Source organism: Dipodomys ordii, unplaced genomic scaffold (genome assembly GCF_000151885.1).
Source record: "Dipodomys ordii isolate 6190 unplaced genomic scaffold, Dord_2.0 Scaffold95, whole genome shotgun sequence".
Classification (NCBI taxonomy): Eukaryota; Metazoa; Chordata; class Mammalia; order Rodentia; family Heteromyidae; genus Dipodomys; species Dipodomys ordii.
Window position 1 is genome coordinate 5,673,350 of NW_012267311.1, and position 23,677 is coordinate 5,697,026.

General features: G+C 47.5%; 1 protein-coding gene across 1 annotated transcript; it reads right to left on the minus strand.

The window, feature by feature from the left end:
- Nucleotides 1-206: 206 nt before the first annotated feature.
- Fbxo10 (F-box protein 10) lies at nt 207-23,475 on the minus strand. The gene is made up of 10 exons (XM_013026656.1): nt 22,884-23,475; nt 18,057-18,896; nt 14,978-15,127; nt 13,302-13,438; nt 10,622-10,692; nt 9,153-9,305; nt 8,023-8,292; nt 6,445-6,758; nt 5,194-5,375; nt 207-2,747 (listed from the first exon to the last, which is right to left on the minus strand). Exons 1-10 carry the CDS (start codon nt 23,466-23,468, stop codon nt 2,573-2,575), a joined length of 2,877 nt encoding a protein of 958 aa, XP_012882110.1. The 5' UTR covers nt 23,469-23,475; the 3' UTR covers nt 207-2,572.
- Nucleotides 23,476-23,677: the final 202 nt, after the last annotated feature.

The following is a 23,677-nucleotide window of genomic DNA, read 5'->3' on the forward strand; positions in this document are numbered from 1 at the left end:
GGTTCAAAACATCACAGAAGCCAGGCATTGGTGGCTTATGCCTATAATCCTAGCTACTCAGGAGGCTGAGATCTAAGGATCGCAGTTCAAAGCAAGCCCAGGCAAGAAAGTTCATGAGACTCTAATCTCCAGTTAACCACCAGAAAATGGAAAGTGGCACTGTGGCTCAAAGAAGAATGCTAGCCTTGAGTGAAAGAGCTCAGAGACAGAGCCCAAGCTCCAAGCCCCACAACCAAAAAAAAAGTACTTTTGCTGGGTGCTGGTAGCTTGGTAATAAGCAGTAGTCCTAATTCTGGAGATTTGGAGGATTATGGTTCAAAGCTAACCTGGGCAGAAAAAACAAAACCAGTAAAAAGCTAAGTTGGAGACATGGCTCAAATGGTAGAACACCAGCTGAGCAAGCAGTGCAAGTAAGTACAAGGCCATTTTAAATTCTAGTACTGGAAAAAAAATAGATACATAGTGGACAATATAACTCCAGACATGATGTGGAAGATATAGAAGAAATTTGGAATAGGCCCAGAAGACTCTTGCCCAGATGAAAGGGTCAAAGGAAGGCAAGCGTCCTCGGCTCAGGAGCAGGCTGCAGAGAGCTAAACCAATTTTCTATGAAGATTTCTTCAGAGACAGCTTACTGACGGGAATGTGGCTTATGTAGAGTGCTCATGAAAGCTGGGTCTGATCTGCAGCATTGTAGAAAAAACAAAACCCAACAAAGTAAACCTGCCCCCACACACACCAAAAAAAAATGGTATTAACTACTAGCTTCTCCAAGACACTATAGATTAGCAAAAGCTATAAGCCACTGAGTAACTAGTTGGGAAGATGTGTTGATACGCTGAGGAGGAACTGTTACTGCTGGTCGTCACAGAGATGGGACAGGGAGGACTGGAGTGACACACACACTAAGCCTCTGAGAGATGTAACCCATGTCATGAGTTAGAGCCAGGCTTGACAAGAGGCCCCTGGGATTTTCCCGCCCCTTACAGAGGTTCCAGTAGCCAGGCCCCTGCATCTGATCAGGAAATGCCCAGACCAAAAAAAGACACCCATTAAAAGTACCTTTTTTAAAAATAAAGAATATAGAACTTTATTTTGGTTATTGAGATGTTCATAAGTACCTGGTTCACAGAAAAGTCATTTTTTACAAAATAACAAAGGCAGCATTTTATACAGCGACTCACATTGGGGCCACCAAGTGCAAAGGACAGTGCTGGGGATGGAGGGACCAGTGCTCGTGTCCAGAGTCTTCAGGGAGAAGCCAGTGTTCCCGGTTCCTGCGCTCCCACCCACCCAACAGAGCAGCACCGAGGGCCTGGCAGAACCAGCCTGGGAAGCCATCAGGACCAGGATAGGACAGTGACCCCAACAGGCTGAGGAAGGCCCTGCATTAAAGGCTGAGCAGGAGGGAGATGATTGAGGCAGGGCTGGCCCTGCATCCAGCCCCCTTAGGCAGTAGGGTCCAAGCCCAGACTGCTTCTGGAACATTCACAGTACAGGTTAGTAAAGCCCTTTGGGAGCTGGCTGCCTCACTCAGGCCACTAACCTTAGCTCTGGGCTGGGACTTTGGGACACAGTCAGATATGGCCCTACCTTCAGAGTTCACAGGCAAGTGGGTGGGGCTGGGTATGGACCCGAATAGTTTTGAAACAAGGCAGAAAGTGCTCAGTGCCCTGAGGGAACAGAGGAAGGGCTGCTGAGGTTCAGAGGAGGAGACATGGCCCTTGGGAGCAAGGGGGAGAACCAGGTAGAGATGGCAGTGTCTGAGCTATCACCTGCACACCAGGAGATGGCAGGGAAGGGCATGCCGGGATGGGGTAAGCTGAGCCAAGGCACAGAATAGGCAACATGATGGGGTGAGTAAAGGCAGGTGGTCACCCATAAGGATGTGGACAGCTGAAGACCCAGGCACCTCCATCTGGACAAACGAGCCAGGAGGGACAGCTGCTGTGTGTGCTCACAGGGGACCCTGTGGCAAACATGGAGCTAATGTCCCGAGCGTCTTGCATTCCAAGCTAGCACCTGTCTACATACCTGAAGAAAGCCATCTTGTCACCTGCCAGTTTGTAGCACGTTCCCATGTCATCCCTGGGCAGCCTTTTAAGAGGGACTCCTCTTCCACTCACAAAGCTATGTCCAAGTCTATATCGTTCAGTGAACCAAATGCAGCCATGGCTTCCAGAGGCAGTTAGAGGCTGTGCAACCCCGGGAGGGAACCAAAGAGGGTTGGGTCCAGAATCTGAAGTCCACCTGTGTTTCCCTGGTTTCGTGTGTATAAAGCAAGGTTTCCTGTAACTGAAGAATCCTGACCTCAATAAAAGCTTCAGGGTGCTTCCCCAACTCTTCATAATCTCTAAATGCTGGCGTGATGGGAAACCTCTAATTTCCGTTCCTTTTTCTCCTTGGAAAGTGCTTCCAAGTTCATTCCTGCTGAGGCTGGTTGATCTGAAGGGTCTAGAGATACGTTGGCCTGGGACCTGCTTTTCCAGGGGGGCGGTGATTAAGAGGGGAGGGCCTACAAGTCTTCTCAGGCACTACTTCCAGTCTGAGGGCCTTCGTTGGGTCTCCAACCCTACAGGATGGTGCAGAAGATGCTACGGTTGCTGTGGTATCCACCTTCCACACGGGCTGTGATCCTGGTTGCCATGGCTGCCACCTTCTGCCCACCGTGGGCTGCAGAAGGGCCCCTGAGAGAGTTTTCAAGATGAGGCCGTGCTGGGGGGTTCACCAGGCGCCATGTATCAGACCTGCAGGTGCAAGGAGGAGGCTGTAAAATTGGAGATCAAGAGCACCTGAGTTCCCCGCAATCATCTTTGCCTCATACTCACTGGGTCCTAGGGTTCCAATCTAGGTGGCTTTGTCTCCCCGGGTCGTGACAGCCCAGAGAGCTGAGGTGTGAGAAACTTAGAAACTGCCTAAATGCCCAGTTGATGAATGGGTAAACTGCCCTCCTCTATACATAAAAACTACTCAACAATAGAAGGGAATTTAGAATTTCCCTTTAGTTGGTGTGTGTGTGTGGATGTGTCTACCGCGCTCTCCAGTGCTAAGGACTACCTGGGAGCTGTTCCTGATCTTTTCTGCTCAAGGCTAGTGTTCTTATCACTTGAGACAGCTCCACTTCCAGTTTCTTGGTAGTTAATGGGAGATAAGAGTCTCTTGGACTGTCCTGCCCAGGCTGGCTTCAAACTGATCCTCAGATCTCAGCCTTCTGCATAGCTAGGATTACAGGCACAGGCTACTAGCACCCAGCTCCATTTAGTTTTTAATATTTTTAAATTCCTATTTTGAGGACAGTTTATAATGTAAATGGTACACCAGGAGAATACTACAAATAACTTAAGGAATAATAGAACATACCTATATGAGGGACTTTCTCTAAACCTATCTACATGAGTATGTAATACAGTGTGACAATCATTACTAGAAAATGGGATCCAGGACTGGTATGTGGCTCAAGTGTTGGAACACTTGCATAGCAAGTATAAGGCTCTGTGGTCTAATTCTCATACCACTAGAAAAAGACAACGAATGGGGAGCCAGCAAAGATATTTGCTTTTGAATGGAATGGCCCTGGAGCTCTCTTTTAGGAAGGTCAGCTTGGCAGGATTAGGGGCAACAAGGGCAGGGAGATCCATCAGGAAACAGACTCAATACCACAGGTGTGACATGGTAGTAATAGTCACTACAGCAGTAGAGCAAGGCACTGACCAATCAAAACAGTTCATCCATCAACAGTTAAAACAGCTCTGCTGGTACTGCAGGTAGAGGGTAAGGGCCAGACCTGAGTAGGGGAGGTCAGTGGGGAGGAGGTGCCAAATACAACCTTTGACCACAGCCCCGGGTTTCCCCAAGTGACCAATCAAAAGGCTGAATATGAGAGGCCACTGTTCATGAAAGCATGTTTCATTTCAGCTCAGTTAAATTGAGTTGTTCCTACTGGTACTTATGCTTGGAATCCTGATAAATGGAGTTAATAGTTTAAATTGCTTCCTTCTGAGTCCAGTCTCCTCATTCTACAGATACTGAAACAAAACAACCGAACCTTGACTCAAACCTTTGTTATTTCAAGTACACGTCACTGCACATTTTGATTTACAGTTGTCCCCTGCTATATCGTGGTTCACTTATTACAGCTTCACAGTATCATGGGTTTTTGAAAAAATACATAAATAGTGACCCCTCACCTATCTTGGGAGCTACATTGTAGAGAACCCCCCCCCCCCCGCAATAAGTGACCTATGAGTGAGGGATGACTAAGGCTGCTACTTCCCAGATTTTCACCTATCGTAGCAGTCTTTGGAATATAACTCTCGTCATAGGTGAGGGATCACTGTATTATGACTATTACTTTTTTGAGATGTTAAAAAGATGATTCTCTGATTAAATTGTGTGTGTGTGTGTTTATGTGTGCGCGTGCGCGCACTCATGCACCAGTCTTGGGACTTGAACTCAGGGCCTGGGCACTGTCCTTAAGCTTTTATGCTGAAGGTTAGCAAACTCTACCACTTCAACCAGAGCTCGACTGAGCTTCTTGGTGATCTATTTGAACTCAGGCTGGCTTCAAACTGTGATCCTCAGATCTCAGCCTCCTAAGTAGCTAGAACAGGCATGAGCCACTGGTATCCAGTAATTAAATGTTTAAAAAAATAATTTTCTACAACTTTAGTTCTTTTAAAGAAAGTTTACTAAGTAAGACTCAAAGATGTTATATATCTTGCCCACAATCACATAGCTAATGACAGAGCTGAGATGTGAAAGTACCTATCCTTGATTCTTTTTTGTTGTTGTTGTTGGTTGTGGGGCTTGAACTCAGGGCCTGGGTACTGTCCCTGAACTCTTGTGCTCAAGGCTAGCACTCTACCATTTTGAGCCACAGCTCTACTTCCAGTTTTTGGAGATAAGAGTCTCACAGACTTTCCTGCCTGGGCTGGCTTTGAACTGCAATCCTCAGATTTCAGCCTCTTGAGTAGCTACAAATACAGACATGAGCCACAGGTGCCTGGATCATCCTTGATTCTTTTCCTCACAAGAAGTCAGGCACAAGTCCCCACCCAGACTTGGCCTGACACAAAGGGAAAGCTGGTAGGACTGTGGTGGGCATGTCAGAAGCTGCAATCTGTCAGCCTCAGCTGGCTTCCCAGTGACCTCACTGGTTTTCAAAATCTGGTTCAGGCAACCACAGAAACGTACTTTTTCTTGAAGACCAGGAACTTGTTGTTTTGCATGATGCATTCTCGGTTGTTTGTGATCTGCTGAAAGATGGTCTTGTTGTTCTTGCCCTGGAAGATAATGTTCTCTTGCACCAAGGCCTTGGCACGGCCCCGCACTGCGATGCCGTAGGCCCGGAATGAATGGATTCGGTTCTTTATTACCTAGGAGAAGCAGGCAGAATTTGTTATACCTTAGGAACCTACAGACGAGTCAGGGGCCAGACAAGTGAATTGAGGCTGGGAGGTCAGTACAGATCCAGAGAATCTCAATATAGGCTACCAAGAGCAGCCTGGCAGAGCCAGGAAGTGGTGGGCAAACTGTAGCAGTTCAACATGGGTTAGTTTTTCCAGGAAGAAGGAACAATATGGAAAAGCCAGATGCCAGAAGCCAAGGCCCCTGAAAGCCCAAAGAAGCCACAGCATGCCCCCTTCTGCTCCTCTGGGGTTCACATGCAAAGTATGGGCCTCTTCTGTCCTTGCCCAAGTTGGTGGAATTTGATGCTCTAGAGCTAAAAAGAGCCCGTAAGCTTCACAATTCCACAAGGGGGTGGGGAACTGTATTTGTTTGGCTCAGCACTGAAACCCTAGCACCCAGTACACTGGCTTTGCATAAAAGATGCTCTGAGCTCACATTCTGTGGGGGAGACATACAGGTGAAGAACGCATGGAGGTATTCATCAGGCAGGGTGGACACAAGCACATCCAAATCCAGAAAAGCAGCAGCACCTCGGACAGCTCAGGGCAATCAGGAAATTTTCCTGAATGCAACTAGTCCAGCTGTATGAAGTAGCATAGGAACAGGGGGGACTCTGGATAGATAGGGGGTAGTATGTGCAGAAGCCCTGTGCCAAGAGTCCTCTCCCCATTAAGCACCTACTGCATAACAGGTCCTGAACAAGCTCATTCCATTAAGAAAGAGCTGACACGGCCCTGACCTTGACCTGGATACACCATGAAGATACCTTAAGAGGCTCCCAACACCATGAAATCTAGGAGGTGACTGACATCCTCAATTCCTAGCATGCTGCTGCTGAATTCCTATTCATCCTTTAAGACCCTGTTTACATGTCCTCTCCTGGGTGAAGCCCAACCACATTTCCCAGGCTGGGTTCTGGCAGGAGGAATGGTGTTCCATGCAGCACTCAGAACTGATGGCGTGGATCTTCAGCAGAGGGCCTGGGCCAGGGCTGGGCCTCTGCTGCCACCCTAGGTCACACACATGCACACTTACCTTAGTGTCAGATCTGGGCAGCAACTGCAGCCCACTGCCGCGGTTGCCAATGATGTCATTTTCAACGACAACAGTGCTCTCGCCCTTGGTGATGATTCCATGGCCCCTGTTGTCATAGATGCCATTGCCCCGGAGCTCCACCTTGCACTGGGTCTCCACCTTGACTCCACTCTGGCGGTTGCAGGAGATGCTGTTGTTGGCCACTCGGGTGAGCTGGCCACTCTGGGCCACAGAGATGCCTCTGTCCCCATTAGCGTGGATCACATTGGAGATGACGTGCAGCACCTCACTGCTTTGGACATAGAGTCCCGAGGCTACAGACAGAGGGGGTGATCACAAGGTCAGCCCTGATAACAGGAGTCAGGAACAGCCTTCTTTGGATGGTCTATCACAGGACAGAGACCCGGAGGAAAAGGCAGTGACCTGCAGATCAGCCTTGGATGTCATCTTCCAGGCTGATGACAGAAAGTAGGAAGCCAGGGGGCATCGAGAACTTTCTGCTGCACTAGGACGTCCTCACCAAAGGTGGTCAGGGGCACAGGCTGGGAGAAGATTCCTTGGCTTCAATGGCCTGTCCTAGGCTCTCAACCCCACTGAAATGTCCCCTACCACCTATCTACTGTTTGTGCCTCCTGTGATGAGCAGCTCATTACCTCCTGCAGGCTCTGCCTGTTAGGCAGGTGTCTGTCTTAGTTTTTTTCCCCCATATGGATCTGGAACCTGTCTCATTATTTTGGAAAATTTTCTTCATAAGGGAAATCCTATCATTTCCTATCATATGAAGCAATACATAATCTAAAACGTGTAAACAGTTACAAATGCTTTGCAACTATGTCTGCGTGGAATAAAGCAGTTATTACAAGGGCCCCTGACTCATCAGGGTAACTAGACCTGGGTGGGGAGGGAGATGAGGAGGGCCTGGAGAAGAATGACTGTCTGCAGCTTTTATGTCGGCCTTCCACAGAAACAGGACTGGGGCAGTACTGGGAGGGGACAGTGTGGAAGACAACGACTATGGAAGTGGTCTACACCAGGAGTGAGTCTGCAAGTTCAAATCTCAGTGTGACACCTGTCTGCTGCTTCCCCGGTGTGGCTGAGTGTGTTTTGCCTGTCCTACCCTAACAGCCCAGCTATATGGAGGAAGCCTAGAACTAGGGGGGATGGACCCCATTTCCCATAGAGGTAGGCTGGAGCCGATGACTAGAATTTCCCTGCCTTCCGCCAATCCCAGAAGAAAGAGCTGCCCAGGGCCCAGAAAGTGATTTCTTTCTTCATTCGTAAATGACTCTGCACCCCATAAAACATATCACTGAGAATGGGGAGAGGCCACATTTCAAAGAAGGAAAGGATAGAGGCATTCACAGATGGTCAGGAAGTTCAAGTTACCTTGAGATGTGTGGATGGGAGGAATTTTAAGCATGAGTAAAATAGGTTAAGAAAAAGCTTAGAGAGGAAGTCAAGGAGCGTGGGTAGCAGATAAGAAGTAGCTGAGAGGCTGGAGGACCAAGCTGAGACCAGTCTGCAGTCTAAGACAGGGAGGACCCTTCAAGGTTTGACAGCAGGAGCTGATACACTCACCTCCATTGTGATTAATACTGTTGGACTCCACCAGCGCGATGGTGATGGGCCGGCACAGTGGGTCGTCCTCCTTCTCCAGCTCTGTCTCCCAGAGGATGGCATCCCCGTCCTCACTGAAGTTCTCCTGGGCCCCATGGCCTCCAGGAAACTCACTGATGCCATCCTTCTGGCTGAACACAGCCACTCCATACAGGCCATTGTAGCTCACGTGATTGCTGGTGACGTGGGGTAGGCTGGATGACATCATCCAAACACCACAGCCCTTGTTAGCTGAGACAGTGAACAGAGCAGGTCACTAACACCCAGCCACGGCTGAGGCAGCACCCAGGGTCACCCTGAGAGGGGATGCAAAAGGAACTGGGACAAGTGAAGTCGCAGCTGTAGCTGTGGGCTGCTTCTTCATATGGGAGGGATGTCAACAAGTAGGCCAATCTCACAAGCTGTGAGAGCTGACCAGCCACACTTTTGGATCAGAAGCACACAGGCTCATAGCGAAAGGGTCTCTGCAGGAGGACCCTACCATTCTCCAGCTGGGACCTAGAGCAGGTTATCCAGGATCCATGCCTCAGTTTCCCCACCTTTCTATTGAGATTAAATGTACCTTAGTACCTTCTGAAGGTAGTCATAAGGATTAAATGTGACAATGCATAGGAAGAACCTAGCAGAGGTAGGCCTGGATAAACCTTGTCTATAATTATTATTGGAAACTTAATCTGGAAAGATCATGGCTTTGTCCCAAATATATACATCCAGATGGGATGTATAAGGATGAGGAATAGATGCCCTTCTGTTGGATGAGGAAAGGAGGAGGAATTGGATGCTTATGTGTTAGAATTTAACTGCAACACTTCTGCCTTTTGTTATGTTCCTTGGTGGGAGGATAAAGCTCTGCTGTGCTGAGCCCTTGAGCTCAGTGTGGATCATGAGGTGATGGGGGGGGGTCTTCATGGTGAGAGGGTTTGCAACAACTCCACCTCTTCTCATGAAGTGTCTGAGTCCGAGAGAAGTTAGTGACCTTCTCAGGACCTACAAGCTAGCATGGAACCCAGGCTTCCTGCCTCGCAGGTAGGGCTGGACCACAGGACCTGTCCCCTGGCACCCCTTCCCCCCCCCTGGAACCAGCTTCTCACCATAGATGGTGTTCCCCTCTATCAGTCCTTTGCCTTCATCTCCCACAACCACACCGTCTGAGTAGCCAAAGCAGATGAGGTTGCTCCTGAGGACCGGGATGGCTCCCCGGCGGATGTCCACACCTCCCCACTGATTCTCCCGGATGACATTTTCTATGGAGAGGCAGAAAGAAGGTCAGCACACCAGAGCTACCTCCGGCACTGTCAGGATTTGAACAGCTTGGAGAAAGGACATCGCAGAACAAGATGTCCATACTTGTTGCTTCTGGCACTTAGCATCCTGATGCAAGTCTGCTGGCTGATGTTTCAGACACTCATCTGCTTTCTCTGGAGGAAAGGTTTGTGTCTGTCTTATGCATTCCCATGTCCCCAGCCCTCACTGTATCTTGTGGCCTTAAAATTGATGAGTAAGAAGAAACTGGCATTTAGAGCCCAAGGAAGAGTCCACAAGTTTCTCCACAGCTTGGGAAGCTACCCTGACTGACTTTCCTGCTCTCCTCTCTCCTGGGAAGCCTCTCCTTTCCTGAGAGTGGGTGAAGAGTCACAGATCAGAAGGGTGGTCCTGGCACTGCTATCTCCAACACTGTGGCAGAGCGTACTCGGCCCCCTGGGCCTGGGTGCAATGACTCTGAGACCCTTGTGTTGGGCCCCTTCCTGCTCCGTGACACTATCTCATGTTCTTTGCTCCAAACTCCCTATACTGTAGTCCCACCAGCTACCCCCAGTCAAGCATGCCCATCTACTCACACTGTTGGCCCTGTTCTTTTCTTAGGATTCATCCCATCTTTTAGGTTCTGGCTTGCATGTCATCTTCTGAGAAAGGCTTGCCTTGGGCCAGGCCTATAATCTCAGCCAAATAAGCAAGGTCTATAAGTAAGTCTAAGGCTTGCCTTGGGTGCAAACAGGAAACCATACCTGAAAAACCACTAAAGTAATATTGGGCAGGGAGTTCACAGGGTAGAGTGCCTGCCTAGCAAACACAAGGCCTTGAGTCCAGACTGACAACAAACAGAAAGAAAGGGATTAAGTAAAATGTCCCATAATAAAGATGTCTTGGGTACAACAAATGAATATGATATAAGAAGAAGCCAGGGAAGGCTTCTTTGAAGAGGTAACATTCAAGCTGATACCTCAAGGATGACCAGATTTCCAGAGCGAGCAGCAGCCCAGAGGAAGGATTCACACAGGTCATCAGGCCTCAGTGCTTCAGGGAGTGGTGTGAGCCACCCAGTGAGGTGCCTCAGCACCTGGCCTGGTAAAGGCCGACGCTCCTCTGTACTATGCTAGGCCCTCCTCATGGGAAACGTGGCCAGTAAGGAGCCCATGTCCCTGAGAACCAGTCCCTAGTCACAGAAGGAGGCATGTGCTGGGTAAGGAGTGGTAGAAGGTGGTGGAGCGACCCGAGGGGACGGTGGTGTGGCTGTCAGTTATCTTCTGCTAGCTGTGGCTCTAGGGAATTCCCAACATACCTGTGATGAGGCCTTTGCCATTCTCGTTCACTGCTATGCCGGCTGCACGGCCCTTAAAGATGTGGTTCCCACTAAAATGGAAGGACACGACATAAAGGTGAGACCAGAGGACTATCATCATGCCCCAGGACTAACACATGTTCCAATGTGCTATAAGCCAGACACTTAGAAATCCTTAGCAGTTAGAGGGGCAGCTTGACCAAAACTAAACTCTCAATTATGGGATGTAAGTATAATAATATGTGACTCTCTGTGGCTTCTCTTTACTGTCATCTACCTATATATACACCATTTTAAACAGATGTTACCATGGTGTATGGTCACAGGTAAGTCTTGGTGGCATGAAGAAATCCTAGGAGGCCATGCTAAGCTTGCTTAGGAGTGATTAGTTATAACTCCAGCAGCAAATCGGGTTTGCCTCATTCATGCAGCTCAGGAGCCTCAGATGACTACTACTACTATTACTACTACTTCCCCTTCTTTCCTCCTCCTCCTCCTCCTCTTCCTCCTCCTCCTCCTCTTCCTCTTCCTCCTCTTCCTCTTCTTCTTCCTCCTCCTTCTTTTTGACCAGTCCCTGGGGCTTAAACTCAGGGCCTGGACACTGTCCTTGAGCTTCTTTGGCTCAAGGCTAGCACTCTACCAGTTGAACCATAGGTCCTACTTCTGGCTTTTCTGTTTATATGGTATTGAGGAATCGAACCCAGGGCTTCATGCATGCTAGGCAAGCACTCTACCACTAAGCCACATTCCTAGCCCACTCTCAGACTTTTTTGTGTCCTCCCCTGAGGCCGCTGCCTCTTGTCACAAGCCTCATAAAAGGAAGGAAGCACACCCTGTCCTCTCAGGGTGACTATGTTTGCACAACCTGTTCTCTCACAGTGACTAGCCACATGTGAAAGACCATGTCACTGATCCGATGCTGATAGTCTTCACTCAAAGTTGGTTTTCCAGAACTTGCAAGGGACACCAGGACCACAAGTTATCTTTAACAGTGAAAAGTATTTGCCTAGTACTAACAGAACAGGGTAAAAAACTGTGAGGTATCAAAATGGCAGAATATTCTGAAACTTTCCAGAGTGATAAATACAAGTGCCATGCAACCACCTGGAAAATACTCTATGGACTATTGCACAGGAAAACCACCGGAGAACATTCTTACTGCAGGTTAATTGCCAGCTATGGTCCTAAAGATCGGCACAACTGTGTGAGGCTTCAGCTCAAACCTTTATTACAGATTCGCCATTATCTCAACAGAACCAACTCCACTGTCCTCAGCTTGGCTGATATAAGGCCATGTGTATGGGGGTGGAAGTAGTATGCCCATGCCTGTACTTGAACTCAGGATCTCTCAATCTTGCTCAACTTTTTTACTCACAGCTGATGCCACTTGATCTACCATTTGATCTATGCCTCCAACTCTGGCTTTTTGCCAGTTAATTCAAGATAAGAATCTCACAAATTTGTCTAGTTGGGCTAGTTTTGAATGGTGATCCTCAGGTTTCAGCTTCCTAAGTAGCTAGGATTGTAGGGGCAAGCAATCTGTGCCCAGCCTCAAGCCTTCTTTTCTACCTTCATTTCCACTATGCTGCATGGCAGAGACGCTGCCACATGGGTATAAAAAGTCATCTTAAAGTCATCATAGAATCCAAGACTTTCAGGGACAGTTTCAATAAAAAAAATATTCTATTCCCCTTCCACCCCCACCCCTCAAGCCACAGTAGACTGCTCACTCCTGGATCTGCTGGGCTCTACTTTGTTTGCTCATGTCATTTCTTTTCCTAGGAATGCCCACCTCCAATTTCATGAGAGTTTGAGTCTTCCCATGTTTGCTTTTTGTTGTTGGTGGTCATTGGGCTTGAACTCAGTGCCTGGGCTCTGTCCCTGAGCTCTTTTGTTCAAGTCTAGCATTCTACTACTTACACAGTACTACTTCTGGTTTTCCGGTGGTTAATTAGAGATAAGACTCTCATGGACTTTCCTGCCCAGGCTGGCTTTCAACCGCAATCCTCAGAGCTCAGCCTCCTGAGTAGCTATGATTACAGGTATAAGCCACCAGTGCCCAGCTTGCTTCCCATATTTCAAAGTTCAAATCCACCTCAGACACAAAGCTTTCCCACCCATATCCTCCTAGTCAGAATGATCTTCTTCTCTTGACATCACCTGATGGCATCTGTCACACTCTGTCCCATATCATAGCTAGTTTGGTAGATAGAGAACACTGTTCTTCTCACTACAGTTTAGATCACTATTTAGTCATAGCATGTTTTCAGAGGAAGTATGTGGATTTTAACATAGCATCCCAGGTGGCCACTCCCAACTGTGGCATGTGAATGGAAATCCCGATTTTACTCCTGTCTTATGGTATTTCTGTGCGTGAATGTCTTCCAGGCTATAATAAGCTCCTAGAGAGCACAGACCACCCCTGTTTACCTTTGTCATCCCTGTTAAGAGTACGCAGTGGTTTGCTGAACAGAATGCCAACACAACAGGTAATGCAAAAAGAAGGCAGAAGCACCAGAGCAGTTGTGTTATTAGGGTGGAATTAGAGTGTGAGGTCTCTGCTGAAATCTGTACAGTTGTGAACAAACATATTTTCAAATGGAACATACACAGAGAGCGGGGAAACAGATGAGAACAGGGAGATGGGATCGTGGCACAGCCAGATAATCTGGGCACCTACCTTACAACTGGATTTCCATGGTACAGGATGTAAATGCCAGCCTCTTTATTTGAAAAGATTTGGTTGTTTCTGATGATGCCTTTCCCATTGCCAAGGACAACAATGCCAGAACGAAGGCCATGGTGGATCTGGTTACACTGCAAGTAGAAGTGAGACACTATGGAAAACAGGTCAGGCATGCTGGTGAGAAGCCGAAGGCTCCATCACTGTCCACATGCCTGGGCCAGGATGGACACTGTGGGGACCACACTGTCACATGGCTGTCCTCCTCTTCCTGAAAATGGGGGAATGACAATAGCCTTGCAGCTCCCTGGCATGGAAGAGGGCACTGGGTAGGTGAGGCTTTGTTCTTTAAGCTGGGAACTTTTCCTTTCTCTACATTTGCATGGCCAGTCAAGAGAGGACGGCAAGGAAGAACAACCCTGAGTCAGACCACCTGCATTTAAATCCCACGTGTCACCAGCCACATGGAGTTGGGCAAGGTCTTTAACCTTTTTGTTCCCAATGCCTATACCTGTAAATGGGGGCAGTCACTGTCTTATTTCCCATGGGTGAAGGATAATTAGGTAAACATGTACAAAGGGCTTAGTAAAGTATCTGGCTTACTGGGGAAGGGTCTTATTTTATCCAAGACCTATAATTTCCCTATTTCTAGAAATCTGATTCTGAAGAAATGGTGGTCTCTCATGGCCCCTGTCACACAGTTTAAGATCTTAAGCAGGTTTACACTGGTATAACAGCAAGCTAAATACACCCTTACAGGCCCATGAGACAAATAATCTTCAGGACAAAATACCCAGTGTGTCCTCCTTATAGGAAGAATGGGCTAACTAGGTAGGGTTTCATTTTGATTTTAAGACCAAATGTCTTTTAGGGAAGACATCATGTCTTTATTGTTTTATTTTGGGGCAGTACTGGGTTTGAACTCAGCATTTCACACTTGCTAAGCAGGCAGTCTACCACTTGATCCACACTTCCAGCCCTTTTTGCTACAAGTTAGGATTTCACATTTTTGCTAGGGGCAAATTCCAAGGGGAAAAAGTCTCAGACTCAATCTTTCTTCTGCCTCATAAGGAACTGGGATTACAAACATGAGCCACTGCACTCAACCCTGTATGTTGATTCTTATGGTACTTAAAACCAACCACATATCAGGGCTGAAGGAGGGCCCTGTGAAATTTCCCTGTCCACCTCCTCTTTAATGATGGGAAGACCATAGGAAGTGACTTGCCCACAGTCATTATTAATGTATGGAAGAGAAAGTCATAAGGACACAAAAAAGGGCAACATTCACTTATAAACTGGAAGTACATAAATTCAAGATGGCAGCCTTTTTTCCCCTTCCTTCCTTCCTTCCTTCCTTCCTTCCTTCCTTCCTTCCTTCCTTCCTTTCTTTCTTTCTTTCTTTCTTTTTCTTTCTTCCTTTTTTTTGCCAGTCTTGGGGCTTGAACTCAGGGCTAGAACTATCCCTGAGCTTCTCTGTGCTCAAGGCTAGTGCTCTACCACTTGAGCCACAGCCCCACTTCTGGTCTTTTCTGTTTGTGGTACTGAGCAATCGAATCCAGGGCTTCATGCATGCTAGGCAAGAACTCTCTACCACTAAGCCATATTCCCAGCCCAAGATGGCAACCTTAATGGAGCCATCCTGAAGAAGGAAAGAAGATAGGAAAAAGTACCAGAATGAGTGGGTTGGACCGTTTCCGAATGTCAACACCAGCTTCCGCATTGTGGTAAATGTTGTTGCCTGCGATCAAGCCTCCTCCCTCCAAGCGAAGAAAAATGCCTGACGCTCGACAGCGATAAATGTCGTTCCTGAGCATGACAATCTAAGTGGACAAGGGAAAGTCATTTATTTTGCTGTCACGGTTTTGTTAGCAACCAACGGGGGAACACTTGAGACCTTACCATCTGGTAAAGTTCACCTCCAGTTCACCCACAGGTGAGAAGGGAACCTCTGTGGCATCTACCTTCCCACTGTGCGCTCCAGAGCACAGGGTCTCTCCACACAGCCTGGCAGAGCACCCTATGGGCTCATTACCAACCAGTCTCCTGTTGAGGCTTTACCAAAACCCAGACTGAAGCTTGGCCCTGAGCCCAGGCCACATAACTGAAGGATGGATGGAAAGGATGCTTACAGAAATGGGTTCTGGGGACTTTAAACTTCATGCACTGGGGTTGCATAAAGACTTCACAGGGGCTCAAAGATGCAGCTATTTTTAATGGATCCAGATCCAGATTTATCCCTTCCGCTTAGGATAGATCTTTTCTAAAGCTCACCTGTCCCGGCAAACACCAAGCACACGGGAACTCTTCTCCCTCCCATCATTCTTCCACTTAAGAAAACCAAGGCTGGGCTGGGAAGGTGGCTCAGTGGTAGAGTGCTTGTCTTTCCTGCATGAGGCCCTGGGTTCGATTCCTCAGCACCACATAAACAGAAAAAGCTGGAGTGGTGCTGTGGTTCGAGTGGTAGAGTGCTAGCCTTGAGCTGAAGAACTGAGGGACAGAGCCCAGGCCGAGTTCAAGCCCCATGACTTACAAAAAAAACAAAGAAAAGAAAAGAAAAAAGAAACCAAGGCCAATTATTTAGCTGTTTTTGTTTGTTTGTTTGTTGTTTTTGCAGGGGGTGGGGAGGGAGGCTTGGGAACCAAGCTGTGGCTTGTGTATTCTAGGCAAGCACTTTACCACTGAGCTATAATCCTAGCCCTTCTTCCTTCTCCTTCTCCTCCTCCTTCTTCTTCTTTTCTGTTTTTGAGACAGGATCTCACTATGTAACTCAGTCTGGGTTCAACCTTGTCATCTTCCTGGCCTGTCGTTCAAGTGCTAGGATTACAGGCATGTTCCACCAAGCCTGGCTGAAAATATTCTTTATTCTTTTTTTCTGTCGCGGTCCTGGGGCTTGAACTCGGTGCTGTCGTTGGGCTTCTTCTGCTCAAGAGCCACAGCACCACTTCTGGCTTTTTCTGAGTAGTTTATTGGAGATAAAAGAGTCTCACAGATTTTCCTTCTCAAGCTGGCTTCGAACATGATGCTCAGATCTCAGCCTCCTGTGTAGCTAGGATTACAGGCCTGAACCATTGGAGCCTGGCTTGAAAGGCCATATTCTAAATAATTATGAAAGGAGGATAGTGTGGTCCCTGAGGGCTTAAAGCATATTCTTCCATCAGGGTATCCCTCCTTCCTTGCCCATTACCCTTTTATTTGACCTTTTCTTTTCTGTTTATAGCACAATCTTAAGAGTAACATTACCTAAAAATCCCTTTTGGAAGTGGGCTGGGTAATATGGAAATAAAGTGTAACTGTTACTAACTATTCTAGAAGCCTGTAAGATCCACGTTTGACATCTGCACCGTCCCCTTTAGTTTCCTGAATACTTCTGCCAACACCATGGCACCAGGCCCTCAGCCCCAGTGAGAAAGGCCAGACAGGAATGCTCACGTCCTCTGCCAGAAGCAGAGGTACTGTTCACAGCAACAGAGAACCAAAGTGCTGTGCCAGGCTCTCTTCTGTAAGGCCTGTCTTTCCTTTCAGAGCCCTCCTTCCTGGTACCAATCATTAGTGGAATTGCAGTTTGTCTTGCCATACCCAGAATGCCTGCCTAGAGCCAAGGTGTTAATCATATCTCTGGGTTGCTCTTAACATAAGGTCCACCTTTCCAGGCCCCGGGAGAGGTGGCACCTGCTCACCTTTTGTTGCTTCATCTTTCAACCTGTCCCCACTAACAAGGGTGAAGGCAGCACTACAACCAAGCCCAGCACAGGACGTTCCTGCTGCTGGAATGGCTCACTGCATATATTGTGGGTCCCCTTTCCATCACATAGGGCCCATTTTCCCTGGGCCTCTACTTATTTACTCAGCACAGACAGCTCTTCTTCTCAAAAGCCTTCTCAGCTATACCACTTGAACCTGAGGTGAAACAGTGATCATGTCTCCATGAATCTTGTCTTATTTCTTCTACTAGGACATGCACAGCATGTCTGAGAAGCAGCATAGTGAATACACAGTCCTGAGCTCTAGAACACTATTCTCCCTCAAACTTTCTGTGTGACCCTGAGTAAGATACCTTCCCTTTTTAGGCCTCTGTTTCCTTTTCTATGAAATGGGAAGAATAATTTCTATCCTGTCCGAGTCAGATGATGAACATGAAGCAAAGTGTTAATAAGCTTTAAAAATTATTTTTAAAATGCCAGGCACCAGTAGCTCCTGTCTATAATCCTTGCTACTCAGAAGGCTGAGATTTGAGTATTGTGGTGCAAAACTAGCCTAGGCAGGAAAATCTGTAAGACTCTCATCTCCAATTAAACACCAAAAAAGCCAGAAATGGTTCAAGTGGTAAAACACTAGCCTTGAGCAAAGAAGCTCAGGGAGAGTACCCAGGCTCTGAATTCAAGCCCCCAGTATCAGTACACACACAGAGACACACACAGACATACACAAGCAAGATGCTACTCAGGAGGATCAAGAGCTGAAGACAAGCCTGGGCAAAGTTAGCAAGGCTCTTAAGCAAACAAAATATAAACAAAGGATCTGAGGGCTTAGTTCAAGTGGTAGAGCACTTACTAGGCACGTGTCAAGTCCTAGGTTCCAACCCCCACTATAGCAACATACACACACACACACACACACACACACACACAAAACATCCTATGACACCCTCTTTATCTATAAATCTCAGGAGCCCTCTTAACAGCCAACCATCATGCTCCAGGTGACCCAGGGATGCCTGGTCTTCTCCTATGTCCACGATTAGAACAGTACCTTGCTGTTATGTATACACCGCACTGCATAAGTCAGGTTGCGGAAGATGTTTCCTTCCATCTTGGCCCGGCCATAGGAGCAGACAAAGACGCCTCCTTTCCCGTCCCGGAAGAGGCACTTGCGGATGAGGCAGCCCTGCACGGAGCTGGCCAGCGCCATGGCCTCCTTGTCCTTCTGTAGCTCCTGCTGCAGTGAGTTCAGCACCAGGCAGCTGGGTAGCTGAATGGAGGCTCCTGGCAGTGGTGGGCCTAAAAAGGAACCTCCCAGGACAGGACGTGGGCCCTGTACCTGGTAGGACAGTCTGTACGTGAGCTGTTCTTCATCCTCCTCCTCACCCTCACCGCTGGGACTCAGGCCTCCATCGCTGCTGTCTGGGGTCTGGGCCACCCTTTCTACATCGCTGGCCACTTCAGCCTCCTGGGAACTAGCCTTGGAGCTCGGCTTTGGGGAGCTGGAGGCTGGGCTGGTGGGGCTTTGGCTGCCCTCGATGACAATATCACAGGTCCTTGGGCTCCAGGCCTGGTCGCGGCTCTCCAGGTCCAGGGACATTAAAAAGTCCGTGTCCTCTTTGGGGATCAAACTGGGAGAGGATCTGACAAGCCCCAGCAGATACTTATAGGCCCAGTTCTTATCTGCTGATGGGTGACCCTCAACTGTCACCGAGTTGTTTTCACTACCCACAAATTCACAATTTTCCAGGACACACAGGGGCACATTGTGCAGGAAGACATGGGTGTTTTTGAAGATGCAAAACTTCACCTGGCAGGTCCCGGGGCCATGGACCTGGATGTGTCCATTCTCAAAATTGCAGTTGTCAAACTGGACATGACCTGATGTGGTCTAGAAGAAGAGAAGACACCATGAGAGAGGTAATTTTTTTCTTTTATGACCTCCTAAGACTTGAACTCAGGATTTGGGCACTCATTCACTGTCCCTGAGCTTTTTTATTTTTTTGGTTCAAGGCTGGTGCTCTACCACACCTCTACTTCAAGGCTTTTTTGGGTAGTTTATTGGAGATAAGAGTCTCATGGGTTTTCCTTCCCAGACTGGCACTGAACCATGATCCTCAGATCTAAGCCTTCTAAGTAGAAAGGATTACAGGCATGAGCCACTGGCACTTGGCTGAGAGCTAACCTTTGTGTGCTGTCAGCACTCAAGCTGCTCTTAAAGGAGAGCAGGGCAGGAAAAGCTCACATGTTCCACTGATTTTCTGCCCTACTACACAGGGTATGGGAGTCAGCTGGTGCCCAAAGGAACTGGGGAGAAGTGGGAGCTACCTGACCTGCTATGAAATGCTTGATGACAATGCATTCCTTTCCAGAACATGGGTGGGGGGAGATTTGGCAGCTGATGCTGGATGAAATGGAACTGACACACATTCACATGGGAAAGAGGTGGAGCAGGAGACACTCAGGGGAAACCATGTGGTTGGGAACACTTCAGATTTTCTTTTTTATTTTCCTTTTTTTTTTTTTGCTTTTAAATGATCAACTTTATTCTTACAGCCAACCTGAATGGGTATTAATAACCCCATCACTTCAAACTATTGGAAGAATTATTTATTCCTTCTTACAGGTATCAAAACTGAATGAGTTCTTGGTTACAAAGGAGATTTAATTTTTGTACCTGTTTGTAAGTCTTTGAGACAAAGTAATCAAAGATGCACACAAGAGCTACGGATTTTTACAAACACAATTAGGTGGGATATGAGCTGGATTTTACCAAGCCTTCAAAAGGGTTGTGTGTGTGTGTGTGTGTGTGCGCACGCGTGTGCATGTGATGTCCCCACTCAGTCACTGGGTTCTAGCAAGAACGGGTTAAATCATGTGCAGAAATGTCTCTAGCTCTCACCCTTGCAAAGTGCTTTCGCTTTATGCATGTTTTCTCTTGGCCCACAGTCCTGTGTCTTCCAGGAGCCTGCTGCCCCAGCCCACCACAGAGCTAGCTGCCTGAACTCGGACTGGCCCATGCAGAATGTGATTGCAGGCAGAGGGGAGACAGGCTAAGCCAAGAGGGGACAGGCAGTCCTAAAGGTATGGGGAGAGTCCACTCTATGCAACTACTGGTATGCAGTGGAAACACGGCAAAAGATAGCAGGCTGCATCCTGAAGAGAGGAGGTGAGGGATGCTGCCATGGCCATTAAGCAGTGGTTAAGAGCACAGGCTCTGGGGAGGACCATATGGGAGAGACTTGACCTTTGTCTTTCTCAAGGGCACTTCCCAGTATAAATTACCTCATCTATCTAAGCCTTAGTTTCCTAGTCTGCAGTATGAGGTTTACTAATTAATAAAGCATAAAACTCAGATAGATACTAGTGGCTCATGTCTAAAATCCTAGCTACTTGGAAGGCTGAGACTGGAGGATCATAGATCAAAGCCAGTTCTGGCAGAAAAGCGCAAGACCCTTCTTTAGTCCATTGCTGGGCACAGTGAGGTGTGTTTGTCATCCTAAGCTCCATGGGAGGCTGAGACTGGTGAGAGCCCAAGCCCAGGCAGAAAAGCCCTTTAGACTTCATCTCAGTGCAGAGAAACTACATACAGTGAAGCATATTGTCATGTCATTCCATAAATGACAGGAAACAAACCCCTATCTCAAAAATTACCAATAGGAAGTAGAGCTGGAGATAACGGCTCAGTAGTAGAGGCTCTAAGTTCAAATCCCAGTGGCACCAGAAAAGAAAAAGTACAGAATGTAGTGCCAGGAATAAAGTTTGTACTCAGTAAAAGTTAGCTATTATTTCCAAGGTCACAGACACAAGGAACAGAGAGCTCCTAAGAGACTGGGGCTGGGGAAGCACTAAATTCATAATTTATCTGGGTCTCTTGGATTTAGCCTGAGTGAAAGACAAGCTTTGAATGACCCAATTGCTCAACATTTCTGAAAAAAAATTTCTAGATTCCACACAAATTGAATCAGATGCACTTGAACCATAAAATGAGCATCTTACAATCCTATTTAATAATCTGAGCACATTTATTCCTGGAAGAGTTTTTTAATATTCTCTAGTTATGAGTTCTCTTGAAAGCTTCTTCCTAAAGCTCCACTCCTCTTGGCCTAAGTTCTTCCTTATAGCTAACCTACCTTTTTCTTGCTGACACTTCAGTCCATGGTCTCTTTCCTTGGTCCTGTCTAAGGATAAAGGCCAGATCTCTGGAGATACAGAGCCACTGCTAGGATTTTCCTCCCAAATCACTGACAACTGCTATGAAATTACACTGGCCTTTTTTCCCCCACAAGGTCATCCCACGCCCATGTGCCTTTTTAAGTTAGAAGACAGTTGTGGATTGAGCACAAATATATGCCAAATACTACACCAGATGGAGAGTCACAAAGATGCCTCAGGCCAGGTCCCTCCCTTCAGGAGCTACAGCTGTGCTTTTGAGGGGAAGCAGACTCAAATGCACATATTACTCTAAGTAAATGTATTATAAAGGGTCTGGAATACTTTTTTGTTTTTGAGAAATGAAGTCTCCTAGGTCTGTAGCAAGAAGAAAAAAAAAGCTCATTCATCCTTCTAATACATATTCTACATAAAATGCAGGCTTTTAAGTTTCAGAGGAACCCAGCACGATGTAATTTTTAAGTGCTTAGATCAGAAGGCATGGATTTGAGCTCTAACACCACTAACTACCCATCTGAAAAGGTTACTTAGCATTGCTCTCCCTTAGTGCCCCTCACCTGCACAATAGGGACTCCACTTGTACTTTGTTCACTAAAGTTCATTGAGGGGATCAAATGAGGTCACAGATGGAAAGCCATCTAGATTATAAACACCTTACTAAATCTGAGACCCTGACACACACATCACTTGCTCTTATTGAGCCTTGTTCTCCTCACTTATACCATCAGACATTACTACTACACATCTCAGGCAGTGGTAGAAAGGAATAATGAGAAAACATCTGTAAGGCACATGCCTGGCACACATTAAGTGATCACAAATAACTGGTGGTAAGATGTTCGTTGCAAACCTAAGTTGTTATTGGAAGTAATAGTGGCAATGTAATTTTTCCTGAACAGGCACATAATCCAAATACTGCAGTCAGCTTCTGGGCAATTAGAAGCTCTAGATTTTTCTGTCAGGATCTACCAATGCTTTGATTACATGCTTACTTCTGCTCTGTGTTCATGAAAGGACTGGGTTTTCTTATGCACTCTCCTGGTACCTCTGAGAAGTAGCTAATCTCAGAAGAACACTTGTCTTCTTCAACCCCACGTGGGGTGGGGCTCACATGCTGAAGACACTTCAGCACAGCCTCCTGTCTCCCTGGTTTCGTCTTTCAGCAGCCAGTGTGTTTTACTGGGAGCTGCATGCTCCCAGAACCTAGACCCCAATGATATGCACTATCTATAGCTCCAGTCGGTCCAGTTAGGGAGGAGGGAGGTATTAATAATTTTGGCCCCAATTCCATGACTTACTTGCTAATACAGGGTTTTGTTTTGCCAGTTCTGGGGCTTTTTCCTCTCAAGGCTGGGGCTCTACCACTTGAACCACACCCCCACTTCCAGCTTTTTACTGGTTAATTGGAGATAAGAGTCTCTCAGATTTGTCTGCTTGGACAGTCAGATCTCAGACTTCAGCCTCCTGAATATCTATGATTACAGGTGTGAGCCACTGACGCACTAAAGCAGCGTTGACAGGAGTAAAGCGCAGTTTCAAACTCTACTGATCCCAAGGGCTATTTTTCAACTCATTGCCTCAGAGGAGTGTGTATATAGAAATAACCACTAAACTCTCAATGCCCACCAAACAAGGGAACCCAAGAAGAGAAGCCAAGCTCCTGGGCTCAGGCTTGGAAGGCACTTTCTTGATGGTGGACACTCACCTTATACATGATGGGTGAGAACCAGGCTGGCATGAAGACCAGGTTGCACAGGCGTGTGGTTGAGCAGTGCTGGTCAATGCTGGCTAGTAGGGCCACCTCACCCAACTTCCCCTGGCCCACAATCTCCACGGGTACCTTCAGGATGATTTCACCTTGTTCTTCGTACACACCCGGGAATAGTACAATTCGGTCATACAGGCTGGCCATGGCCAAGGCACTACCTAGGCTGTCAAACTCATGGCCTGGGCCAACACTGAGCGTGCGTCGCTCCTTTCTCCTACGGAACAGAGAAAAGCAGACAGAGGATTCCAAATCCAGGGCATTCTTGGTCCAGGTCTTGGAGGCAAGGTAATGCTGCTTGAAAGCTTCTCGCCAAGACTCAGGCTCCACATCAGGCTGGTTAGGCCAGTTGGGGTGGCGGCACTCGGTGCAACCCAGACATAGTTGTCGCCAGCGAGTACTGTCGAGGCTGAGAATCAGTTCATACCAGGCCCTGCAAACCAGGCTGCAGCGGCCCAGGTCAGGAAGGTGCAGGTAGGCTAAGATCATACGCCACAGCTCCAGTGGGAGGCCGCCAGCCTCCATGGTTTCCTGGGAGAAAGACACAAAACAGGATTCTGTCTATCCTGCTTGCTTACCATCACCCGTCTACAAATGCCCACCACCTCCTGACCCCAAAGATGAATAAACAAACAAGGCTCAGCCAATCAGAGCACTCAATCCCCTCAATCAGCTACTTTCAGATTTTTCTGCCTGGCATGAATAGGGAAGGCTCTTTTCTCTTTGGTCAGATA

Bases quoted from the DNA above. Each gene is read 5' to 3' on its own strand.
- Fbxo10 (XM_013026656.1), bottom strand. From the start codon at position 23,468: ATGGAGGCTGGCGGCCTCCCACTGGAGCTGTGGCGTATGATCTTAGCC. The intron at 8,293-9,152 runs GTGAGAAGCTGG...TCACTGTCTCAG, and splicing joins AGAGGGGAACACCATCTATG to CTAACAAGGGCTGTGGTGTT. The intron at 6,759-8,022 runs GTGAGTGTATCA...CTCTGTCTGTAG, and splicing joins CAGTATTAATCACAATGGAG to CCTCGGGACTCTATGTCCAA.